The sequence below is a fragment of the Pinus tabuliformis genome, chromosome 1_1 (genome assembly GCF_031772625.1).
Source record: "Pinus tabuliformis cultivar Carrire ecotype Pingquan chromosome 1_1, CPIR1, whole genome shotgun sequence".
NCBI lineage: Eukaryota > Viridiplantae > Streptophyta > Pinopsida > Pinales > Pinaceae > Pinus > Pinus tabuliformis.
The window spans coordinates 656,455,397-656,468,434 of record NC_142297.1 but is presented as its reverse complement, the minus strand read 5'-3'; the positions used below and the strand labels follow the sequence as shown (position 1 = coordinate 656,468,434).

General features: G+C 35.2%; 1 protein-coding gene across 17 annotated transcripts; it reads right to left on the bottom strand.

The window, feature by feature from the left end:
- Positions 1 to 545: 545 nt before the first annotated feature.
- LOC149215099 (putative galactinol--sucrose galactosyltransferase 1) lies at positions 546 to 4,888 on the bottom strand. 17 transcript variants are annotated; one of them, XM_089392514.1, is made up of 5 exons: positions 2,857 to 4,883; positions 2,587 to 2,660; positions 2,154 to 2,253; positions 1,913 to 2,020; positions 546 to 860 (listed from the first exon to the last, which is right to left on the bottom strand). In XM_089392514.1, exons 3-5 carry the CDS (start codon positions 2,207 to 2,209, stop codon positions 854 to 856), a joined length of 171 nt encoding a protein of 56 aa, XP_089248640.1. In that variant the 5' UTR covers positions 2,210 to 2,253; positions 2,587 to 2,660; positions 2,857 to 4,883; the 3' UTR covers positions 546 to 853. The 17 variants fall into 17 exon arrangements, 5 of the variants coding, with proteins under 5 accessions (XP_089248640.1, XP_089248641.1, XP_089248639.1 ...); XM_089392515.1 differs by lacking the exon at positions 2,587 to 2,660 and having other exon boundaries at positions 3,992 to 4,888; XM_089392513.1 differs by having other exon boundaries at positions 2,587 to 4,881.
- Positions 4,889 to 13,038: the final 8,150 nt, after the last annotated feature.

Below are 13,038 nucleotides of genomic sequence, written 5' to 3'. Positions count from 1 at the left end.
AAAACTCTTGATACTTAAAAAATGTCAATTACCCTCATGTGAGGATGATACCATGTAAAAAAACATAATATAAGAATCTAAATGTAACATGCACCTATATAAATCACACAATAAACTCAATTACAAGTCTAAATGTATGATGCACTTGTATAAATGACATAGAGAACTCAATAACAAATTGATCCATATGAGAACCACATCAAAGCAACATTAAAATGAAGCCCAACACAAGCCAGACATGATTTTATTTTTTTATTTTTATTTTTTATTTTTTAACTTCCAAATGGCCTTGCAATCCTAATTGAGATTACAAGGCACTAAAGATAATATACATGACAATATACATGACAAGTCACAACGCTAGTCCTTAAATTTAGTTCTCTAAGATACAGAACTAACGCTAACACTTCTTTCCTTATTGTGAATTTGAGGGCATCATACTTCTTGCATTCAAACCCGTAAACATTTTCACGATGCCCGTTGAGCAGGGAACTATGCAGCAACTAAATCTAAACTGGTTAAACATTTATATGTCAATTCTGATGTCACATAAATATAATTCTGGTTAAACATTTATATGTCAATTCTGATGTCACATAAATATAATTCTGTTTCTCGCACTTTCAATGTGAAAGTGGCTAGACCACATTCCTCTTCATAACTGAATTCTATCTGGGTAGAATCCACAGAGATGGTTTGTGGCCTCACAGAACAATATGCTTCAAAATCCCCACAACCTCAAACCTTCAAATACACTCTTCAGGTGTTTGGATGAACTCATATGCACTAATAGCTCCTCCGGAGTTGAACAGTTTGATCAATCCAATGGGAGCAAAAGAGACGTCGTCGTTGGCTAACCCCTGCATCGATGGAACAATTTAGTGACTCTAGAATAAGTGGTTCAAGATTCAATCCATGCTTGATATGAATAAATTCCAGAACATTAACAACTATACTTGGACGCAAATATAACCTTGAATATAATCACAAAAAATTGTCATATTGTCATAGTACTTATACTAAAGCTGCTTCACACTTTCCTCTTAGTGCACATTATTGACAGAATATGTCAAATTAGAATTTCTATCACTCGTAGAATGTCAAATTAGAATACTTGAAGCAAGGGTAAAGTACTCTACAAAATGCACAATGTCATTGTACAAATCACAAATGAATGACACAATAAACATTCAAACTTTACAAACTAGCAGAAGAACTACTCTTGAGACATGATGTTTATGCAATAAACAAAGGATTGAACACTTCATTTCCACACTGAAGCGTGGGCTAAATAGAAACAATATAAAACAATCCTGACAACTTAAAAGCTCAATATTCTCAGAATTGATAGACAAAGGAGACCTTATATTTTGATACCTAATTAGAAAATTAGAGAAATAGGAAGGAAAAATCCAACATTACCACTTGCAAAAGACTAGAGAAATGGGAAGAAAGATCAAGCATTGCCACTTTGAGAAAAGACTCATGCCAAACATGAGACCTTATATTTTGATACCTAATTAGAAAATTAGAAAAATAGGAAGGAAAAATCCAACATTACTACTTGCAAAAGACTAGAGAAACGGGAAGAAAGATCCAGCATTACCACTTTGAGAAAGACTCATGCCAAACATAAATGTACCTAGAATCATACCAATTTAATATAAATTCAGAACAATGTAGCGTGCCAAATTAACTATGAAGGTAAGTAGTTTGCATACACAAATGATAGTTTGAATATATCGACTAGTCACTAAACAAAGCTTATGAGTTCATGAGGCAAGTGCTAGAATTCAGGGTTCGGAGCATACAGATAAATAAAGAGTATGGAAATTATCTTCAGATTTCACAGAGAGATAGAATTATTGTCTTCAAATATCATATCTGTAAGAAAAAATATGGTCAAACCTACTTTGCTGTATTGCCATCCGGAGAATGCTTTGCATTAGGGTCCATTTCAGCAGATTTCCAGCAATCATCAAGAATCAGAAACTTTGGAGGCGTGCCCCTTTTCTCTAGACTATTAAAGAAATACAAAAAAATCATAATCATTTGGAACTGGAGTCTTAGGATAAGGTCACCATGTAACTACATTTCGACAAGAGTTAATATATGATTATAGAACATAAAAGGGGGCTGGAAAAATAATAAACCTTTCTAAACCTTGTTTTACACCCTTGGTAGTGACATATGTGTAAAATGGTGACATCTGTGTAAAATGCGTCCCCCAAACCAATTGAGTATATGAGATAACTGCAAGAGAAATATCCAAACCATAAGACTACAGAGAACCAATGAGAACTTATAACGACTTAGTAAAGCAATACAAGAATATGTGTCATTCTCCATTCAAATTCAAGGCAAGCTAAACTTTTTAGAACACAAAACACATTCAAACACCAAAGCACACAAAACACATTCAAACACCAATAAAGAGCCAAACTTCAATTCCATGAGAAAATGCCTCTCAACAGCCCTCCGTTATCAATAATTGATTCTAATCATATAACATTGATACTGAAATCTAAGAAGTTCCAAAAGAGAGGAAATTAAATATGAAACTTGAAACATGGAAAGGGTTCTCACTTTACTGCACTAGTAATCACTTCACAGGGATCCGTTCCAGCACCAACAAAAACTGAATAAACTCCTTGAGATGTCTGAACAGCGGGATCAACGGGAATGCCAAATACAAAGTAAATTCAAGAGAAAATCAGAATGCCTGTTTTACTCCTGGGAATTGATAACCAACTTGACCCTTTGGGGCCAGGCAAAAAATCTAAGGACGAGATTAGTTGTCCCTTTTGAAGAACGAAGTTAACTTTAACTAGGATAAACCTGTATGTAGATCGTTACCTTCCCTAAAGATCTAAGGTGTCCTCTATGGTGTCTCGGATCCGTTTTGGTTAAAATCTCTTCTACATACTATGCCTGGCAATGATTTCGGGCCTCTCATATAGCCATATCCTTCTGCAGCACAAAGGAGCCAGTAGTTATGGATAATCTTTTGAAGAACGGAGTTAACTTTTACTAGGATAAACCTGTGTGTAGATTTACTTCCCTGAAGATCTCAAGTGTCCTCTATGGTGCCTCGGATCCGTTTTGGTTAAAATCTCTTCCCTATACTATGCCTGGCAGTCATTTCGGGCCTCTCATATAGCCCTATCCTTCTGCAGCATAAAGGAGCTAGTGGTTATGGCGAATATTGATATATAAATTGAGCCCTAATTGTTGTTTATTTTCGGTTCTGAAACAAAGGCAGGAAGTGAGGACTATCTCGTCTAGTACATTCTCAAAAATCCCTTAAATAGTTTGGGCATGGGATTCGTTGTTTTATTTTGATTGCAGATCTCGAGCAGTCATGGACAGGTCCTGAAGATCTTAGTACGCAAGACTTCAGAGGAAAAGATACTGGGTCGTTTCAGAAACCAAAAGCCCCGGAAAACCCTGGCACTTGGAAAATTAAACCCTTCGAACTCTGAAATTGAGGACTATCTCGTCTAGTGCAATCTCAAAAATTCCTTAAATGGTTTGGGCATGTGATTCGTTGTTTTATTTTGATTGCAGATCTGGAGCAGTCATGGACAGGTCCTGAACATCTTAGTACACAGGACTTCAGAGGAAAAGATACCCGATCGTTTCAGAAACCAAAAACCCTGCAAAACTCTGGCACTTGGAAAATTAAACCCTTCGAACTCCGAAATGTAGATCTATACAGTTATTACTAAGATATTGGAAATTTTCATTGTGACCATAACCTGGTAAAGTAAAAAAATTCACAGAAGCCATTCTGGAGTGCGATATCATACCCCATATCGGAAGTATATGAATCGTCATCTTTTACCAAATTAGAACCCGCAAGCGAATTTATTTGGCGCCTTGTAGAGAAATCAATTGATTTCTGAGTATCATTATTATTTCTAGCTCTTTTTGTTTTGTCACTTGGGAGTATTTGTCTGATTGCTGTTGATTAGAGGATGAAGAACAATACCTTTGCCTGGCTGGAGTCGATCCACTGACCTGCTGTGAGCTGGATGACCTCGCCTGTTAACCCTACTGTACGGTGTCGTGCTCCGTACGGAAAGCTTTCCATCGAAAGCGAGGCCGTCCAGAGATCATTCCCCCGGGCTTCTGAAACCTGTCGGCCAAGGCTTGGAGCTGCTTGTCAGCAGTAAAAGTAGGGCCTTTGGCGGATTTTTCCCCAGGATTTTCAAAATTGGCGGTGGCTGCTCTGAGCTCTGCTCGCTTCAACATTTCATAAAGCTGTCGTTTTGTCAAGAGGCGGGCTTTGAGGTGCTCTTTGGATTTCTGCTCTTGCATTCTCTTCCGCTGTCATTTGGTCACTCCGCCAGGAAACGTGTTAAGACCGCCTCCCATCATTTTGATTGGTCTCCATGCCGATGGAAGGCTATGGTTTGGAAGTTAGGGAGGCTATGGTTTGAAAGTTAGGGTTTTAGAAACATTCACGTAAACCGCTCACCCTTTTAAGAATCCAACGGTAAATGGGTAAGAGCTAACCAGCTTGCGAGAAGGCATTAAATGCCCCTATGGTTGCTAGTACACATGCATACTACATATCTTTTGAAAGCCATGCGGATTCATGGGCTATATGACCCATACAAAACATTCACTACGGATGGGCATCCCATTACGGACAAACGGTTTTTAATGCATCCAAAGCCCAGCGGGAGGAATTTCCAGCCACCTCCATTGTCACGGCCACCACATACCCTAGGAATATGGGAGGGTATAGTATATGGCCATACGTTGAATTTTAAGTTTGAATTTGACAACCCTGCTCGAAATTTGAATTTTGAATTTATATTTACCCTCGGCAGATTCAATATTTAAGATCTGCAAGAATCCCAGCGACAGCGCAGAGCAGAGAGAATACATAAATGCGACAGCGCAGAGCAGAGAGAATACATAAAACCTAACCTGAAACCCCCTCGGATGGATAACCCTTCCCTTGGCGAACAAGAAGTCCTTCGCAGTTGGAAGCCTACGGAGTTCGCATTTTCTGTTTAGAGTTTGACATATTTCTAGTCAAATAGTGCAGATTTGTGAAATTGTTCATGAAATTTTCATATTTCAGTTAAGAAAACATCAAAAATACCAAAATTATTGGTGACCTATAACTCAAAAAATAGGAGAAAGCTAAGAGAGTCAGAACTGTAAAAAAAAAAAGCAGACGTGAACTGTTTGCCATACAAATTTATCATAACATTTCTATTCGGTATAAGTGAAGAGCTAATAGAAATAAGTGAAGAGCTATACAAGACCTGCAATGAAGGTGGATCTTTGATTTTTCGAATGAGATTGCATGTTTGAACGGTGTGTTATTGCTTTTAAATTTTATGTGAAAGTCTGTGCTGAGTTCAACAGGAATGAATGTGTGCAATGGACTCTTGCTTTTGAATGAATGTGTGCAATGGACTTTTGCGTTTCAAAGAGGCTCTTCCCTCGTTTTCCCCATTGAATTCGCACTTTCCTTGGAAACGCTTTTATTTATTTCCTCTCTCACTTTATTTTTGAGGTAGTTTAAATTATTTTTGTATGATAGCAGGTTGGGAGTGACCTCGATAAAGCTGTAAATAATTACTTAAAAATTTCATTTTCACTGTGTTTTTGCTTTTATTTTACTGGATAGTTTTGATTTTAAAAACGAGATGTAATAATCCAACAATATGTAATTGGTTATTAGTTTTCATTTTTATTATTATTATATTGTCAAATACATTTTGTACATAGTACATACATCATAAGCTGCAGCGCAGCTCCTTAGGACTCTATACTGGCCGAGGCGTCTAAATCGAGGACCCCGACCATTACATCATATATGTTCGCCAAAATAGAAAGCCTTTCAAGCACGCATGAGCCATTATCTATTCATGTATATTATATATATTGTGTTGTATATATGTTGATAAAGTGTAAATTATGAAGACTACATGCCTATATGTTGATAAAGTGTAAATTATCAAGACTACATGCCTGTGTCGTGCATATAGTATTTGGTGATTGAAGATATTTTAAGGTTAATACATGTTCAATAAGAAATGATTTAATTTTTTTTAATTTTAATTTTAATTTTAATAATTATTAAGAAAGTGGTAAAGATTTAAGTTTGAAATATTAAAAATACAAATAATAAAAAAAATATTAGTAGTTATTATTTTAGATGTCATAGTAATACAGCTTGAGTGGGCCTAATGGTTAAGAGCATGTGTTTCCTCCTAAGAGGTCACAGGTTCAAAACCAAAGGGGGTAGAGTATGTATGCCTTCGTAGACTTAGCAGTCAAATCGCTGCGCGGAGGTGGGTCCCTTGTCCCACAAACAAGGGGGTCTCATACACCAATTTGGTGTCTGGCTTGGCTGTGACCTTAAAAATGGATATTATTATTATTATTAATAAGTATGATATAGATTAGTTGTAGTATTTTATATATGTGGTGGTAATAAGTATGATATAGATCTTATAGTATTTTAGACATGGTATAATATTAATTCGTGGTATTGTAATAAAGTCTATTTATAAGTTGAAAATTTTATAATAAAAAGAGATAAATCTCTATAGTTAAGAATAATGTTACATGTTTTTTTAAATTATATATGTTTAATGATTGTTATTATTATTATTATTTTTAAAACTGGTTTCTTTTTATTATCAATTTTGTTATATTAAATATATCATGAGATAAGTGTTTCAATGTTTATTTAAATTTATTTTATATGATTAACTAGTTATGGGGTATTTTGAAAATAATAATAAGATATTTAAATACAATTAAGTGACATTTAATTATAAAGAATTTTGAATGTGTGTAATAGAAAAATATTTTATTATGCATTGTAGTATGATTTAATTTTTATTTTTTTTACTCAGCTGAAAGATTATTTGCCTTGGATGTAAGAAAATAAGTTAACAATCCACGATTTAAAGGCATCTAGTAAGAGTGAGAGCCTACCATGCCATGAACTAGACATTTCGAGTCACATGGTTTTCCTTGGATAACAATAATGATGACGCTTCCATTCTCAAATAGTAGTTAACTATGATTTTCCTCATTACTCATTGGACAACTAAATTATGATAAATTTTCTTGTTGTGTAAATTTTTTTATTTAACTATTAGATTATAAAAATTTAAAATATATTTTATTAAATATAAAATAATATTTAAATATAAAAGATAAAACATATTTTATTAAATATAAATTAATATTTAAATATAAAATTAAAATATATTTTATTAAATATAAATTAATAAAGGGAAAATTTCTTCTACATTTTTAAAATGAGATTAGTTTTTTAATGAAAAACAAAACAAAACAAAACAAACATATTTAACTACACTAATTTTTTATTATTAACTTAATGGAATGATTACATGTAAATAATAATAAGTTTACATAACATATATAATTTACTTAAAATTAAATGAAATTAAAATTTATGATATATAAATAATATTAACTTTATATTATTGGAATTTATTAAGATTAAAAATATGTGTTTTTTAAATTATATATTTTATGGAGGTAAAAAAAAGTGCTCTTTAAATTATGTATTTTATTAAGGTTGAAAATAAATTTTTTAAAATGATATATTTGAAATTGTAATAGTAAATTTTAAAATTTTAAAATTGCAAAAGTAAATTATATATTTTAAGGAAAATTTAATAATATTAACTTTATGGGAGATTTTTCGGTGCAAATCACAAAATATTTCATTTGTCGATCCGTTTCAAACCAACTAGTGTGGTTCATCGTCAAGACAAGTTGAATGAGCATATTAGACTTTGCATGTTAAATAGATAGAGCAGAAACTCCAAGTCCTAACTAATGGAGTCAAATTGAGCCGTTGTCAATATAGCCGTTTTATAGCTCGGTTCGAAACGCGTCGACAAATGAAATATCTTGTGATTTAGGCCGAAAAAGCTCTCATAAAGTTATATGGATCAGAGAAGCCTCAATTCAACAATATTATTTTTAATAAAAAAATTAAAGATGTATATGTGCGGGGAGAGGATTTAATAATTTAATTAAATTTCATGTTTTGTAGGTTTTGGTATAGACTGCAAATTTTTGTGAGGCAAAAAAGCTCCACATATGGAGAGCTTATAACTATTTGTGGATTGGATAAATAGAAACACTATAATTTTAGCTCCATATTTTTTTAGTTTGAAAGTGAAATCAGAAGACAAGAATGGTTCAACTCTCATCACATATATAGAGAGTTGAACACTCTGGTTGATCGGTAGTTCATGATTGTTAGGCAGTTTTGGAAATCCATGAGTACCTTGAGGGATAGGCCTTGGAGGTAGTAACATTAGAAATATGATGATATTATGAGTTAAAATGATGATGGAGAATTGATGACCCATTTGTTTTGTGTAGATTAATCTTTCTTGATCTTTTGAAGCTTTATGCAAATATACTTTGCATGATGTATATTTTGATATGAAATATAACACACACACACACACACACACACACACACACATATATATATATATAGAGAGAGAGAGAGAGAGAGTTGCTTTTTAATTTAATATGATAAATTACAATTGGTCATAATTGTAAAGATTAGAGTCAAAATCTTGTCCACCATAAATTTTTAATAGAGAAGGTGTCTTCTGACAAAGATGAAATTCCTCAGGGATTTTTAGAGATCTGTCATTACCCCGACACTAACTACCATGCACCTCCTCTTTGTAGATGGCATTTTCATCTTTTACAATGGGTCTCTATGGGAGATAAAATACTATAGAAGACTCTCCGCTTATATGGAAAAGCCATAGGTATGTCCATAAACAACCTCAACTCTCTAATACCCTGCCATCATTTGGAAGATGAAGAGATTTTTGATTTCACCGAGACCCTCCCTTTCGAATCTAAATTTTTAGGGGAAGGCGCGAAGTACTTGGGGTTTCAACTTAAACCAAATTGTTACAACAAGGAAGATTAGCATTGGCTCATTGTAAAAGTGGAAAAACAATTGAAAAATTGGTGTCTAAGATGGCTTTCTATGGTTGGTCATATATTCTTGTTCAAATCTGTCTTAGAATCCTTCCCCGCTCATTGGAAATCTCTTGCATGGATTCCTGAATGTATCCTAGAAAAAATCAAAAGATTCTGATCAATTTTTCTCTAATATAGGAAGCGGGAAAATGGGTGTTGCCTTGGGTCAAATTGGATAAATTTCTATACCAAATCTCTTGGGAGGATGGTGCCTAAAGAACATCTTCTTATTTTCAAAAGTCTTGAGTTCCAAATATGGATGGAGGCTAATCTCGATGCAAAGTTTATAAACATTGGTATTCATCTAAAAATACATAGCCCCATGCTCATTGGAAGAATAAATAAGAAGGATTGATAAGCCAAGGGCCAATATCTCAGTAATCTAGAGGGTTATCCTCAATTATTTTGATATCATTGGTAAAGGGTTGGCATGGAGGGTTAACAGAGGTAACAAAGAGAGACTTAGCCTCGATCCCATGACTAGTAGACTGTGCCCAAAGTCATTCATTGCCACTCCCTCTAATAGAAATTCTAAGCAACAACCCTAAGCTTGGATATATCTCCCTAATGGCTGATAGAGACTTAGCAAATCAAATATTGTGGTGGAAAGTGGTATGGAAAGCCAAGTATCCTACTAAATCCAAATTACTAATGTTGTGTCTAATGGAGAAGAAGGTCCCCACTTGGAATGTCTCACAAAGAATATTTATGATCAGGTTAGGATGGTGTTCCTTATCTAAAAAAAATGGTGAAAATGCATCACATCTATTCATGACCTACCCTTTCTATCAGCAGGTTTGGAAAAGATGCAGGAATGCAATGGGACACACTAGTGCATGGGAAGGAGAGGACTTTGAGGAGTCTTGGAAGGCATGCCTCGCAAACCCCAGTTGTCATGATATCAAACCCCTTCCCCTAATCATATGTTGGAGGGTGTGGATGGCAAAAAAAAATGCCATTTTTCAGTACAAACCTTTGGTACCTAAGCGTATTGTTATTAAAGCCCGCACTATATTAAGTCATTTACCATAAGAAAAATTCCTAGTCCCCCCTAGAGTGATCATGATAGAATTCATTGATCAAACAAGGTCATGGACCTACTTTGATGGAGCTTCAAACAATAATGGACAACATAGTGGAGGAGGCTTCATCCTCTTTCTCACATAGGCTCACTTTTATCAGGTTAAAATTGGTTTTGTCCAAGGGACCAACAACCAAGTGAAGCTCCTGGCTTGTAAAAAAATGTTGTTATTCGCTCTATGCACTCAGATTCATGTTTTTGGGGACTCTATGCTCACTATTAATTGGCTTAACAAAAATCAAGTATGCGGGAACATTATTCTCATCCGATTCTATAGGAATACATGTGACTCATTGACTCTTTCTTGATTTTTACATGTTCTCATATTTACAGGGAGAGAAATAGGACAACAGATTGCCTCTCAAAAGAGGGCCTTGAGATGGATTAAGGATTGTGAAGTATAATGGAGATATTTATCGAGAAGCATAAAAGTTCTATCATAAGTAATTTAGGAACAAAATATTCGGAACAACAAGAGCATAATACCATAGGATCCAAATATTTGCACTCTATTTTTGTATTTATTTTGTTTTTTAGCCACTCAGACAATATATATCTCATTGGATGGAATAGTTATACACCTCACTTTGGTTGTAATTAACATCACTTATGTTTTTCTTCTATAAATTTATGGTTAACGATTAGGTTTATAGTTGTTGATGGTGTTGGACCCACCAACATTTAGGGGATCTCCCTCATAAGAAGTCCCAACTAGGACTCAAACCGTTTGGAGTAGGAGTCCCAATAGTGGGTGGTAGTGTAATACCTTGACCACAGTAGCATGCAAAGATAAGTAAGATAAATTTGGGTGAGAGCAAGTATGTAACCTTGTAGAGAGTCAAGTGTGATGCATGTGGTTTCTAAAATACAGACGGGAAAAGGAAGTGTACCCCTTAGAAGCCTGTAATACTACACAGATTGAAAGGAACACACGAGTCGAATGAAATCACATGCTAAAATGTGGAATAGTCCACAAATTAAAGTGACAAGTTAATCCAACAACACACATTCAATATGTTTCGTACAATTGCATACAAAGTAGTTCATAAGAAAATGTGTATGTTAAACAACATACATTGCTAAAGAAACCAGAATAGTTCAACTACAATAACAACATATGGATGAAAGCATCCTGGCTCTGATATTATTTTTATAAGTGAAAGCTCCATCCGTACATACACCACTGACAATGACTAGCCCCAATAGTGGAACATTACAGTCAAGAACACCTGCTCTTTCACAGAAGTATACTTGCTCTACATTGTGGAGAGGCCAAGGCTCATCATAATACTCCTAGGCCTTTTCTAAGCCTAAGCCTAGCCAAAATATTGGCTCCCAAAATCCTATTCTATGAGTTATGAGGTTCTATTTATAACAAAGGGTGGGGTGATCTGTGACATTCCCCTTTGTGACTCTTTGACTACCCTCATGATTCTGCAACTTATTTACAAACAACTGATTACATAGCATGATGACCTTTCACATTCCACTAATGACACTTAGAATTTCACTTACAACATATTTAAAAATAATATTACATTTTCCACATGTACCCATATGAGACAAAATAAGCTAGAGACATCCCAACAAGACAAAACACTATGATTCTGAAGCTTGGGGAAAGACCAACTCAGAAACCTCCACTTGGTGTATCTTGGTCGCATATCAATGCCAAACTTGGTACTGCATGATGGTGTCCCTAAACTACTTGATGGTGTCTTTCTGAAGGACGAATCTTTCCTCCATGGAATTTGGGTACATGTTCTTGGAACATGTATCCAACTCGTTTTGAAGTAAGTGCAGCATGGTGTTAACCTTGAACGAACCACTGACGTATTGTTGCATGTTGCATGTGTTCAACTCCAAGTCTTCTCTTATGGCCTCTCGTATTAGCTGCTCCACATACTCATCGATCTCTAGCGGAATTGGTTCTTGTGTTTAGCATTGGTGAGGCAACCTACATCTGTTCACTCTCTTCCTCAACTGCTAGTTGTTCCGGCTCACCAGTCTATATTGGCGCTATTTCCTCTGTCATTACGCCTTACATTTTTTCTTCTTCTTGCTTCTAATTGTCTCTTATTCTTTCCTCCTTATCTCTCATCCTTCCTTTGGTTCTTGTTCAGCTTGTTGTGATCTCATTTTTTCTACCCGCAAGCTTTGCTTTTATCTCTTCCTTCACTCTTCTCTCTTTATCCATTGCTCCCTCTTTGTCTTCACTGCCAAAAGTTTCTTTCTCCATGATAGGATCTTCTCTCATCTTGCATCTTTGCTCTACCTCTGGGTTCTAAAAAATCTTCCTCTTTCCCTTGTCCTGCACTTGACTGCTACTTATTGCGATTTTTGTTGTTGCTTCATGTCATGCTATTATCTGTAGAGAAGATTTCCAAGTTGTTTCTATACTAACTGAATCGTGGAGTTTGGAGGCATTGTAGCAGTACCTCCAAGGGTGCTTCTCGTGCCAGTGAAATGTCTCGTGGATCCATGGAAAGTACACTCTCGCATAGTGGTCCTTGAAAATACCGTGAGGATCATATAGATTGAAGTCTTTGGTGTCAAAATTGAATCTTAATATCTCCTTAACTTTGACATCTGCATCCTTCAAGTTCTAAATCTCATACAATCCGATCCACAGAGGAAGAGCAGACCATGGTGCTTTCTTCTTCGTATGCAATGTTGTTGACAACCATGTGGAGAGGTGATATTAGACGAAGATCGCACCGAAGGTTCCTTGATCTCCATGGGAATTCTAGAGCTCCAAGATCAAATTTGAAAATTAGCTCTAGAGGCATCCATTACATAGAATGGTGAGAGTGCCCATAAACATGGTATCATCAATAGATTTTTGATGAGTTATTGGGAGATCCGCTCCAAATAAACAAAAACTTTTGATTTGATTCTCTGAAGTTGTTGCTTTGAAAGCTCTCCACAACCAG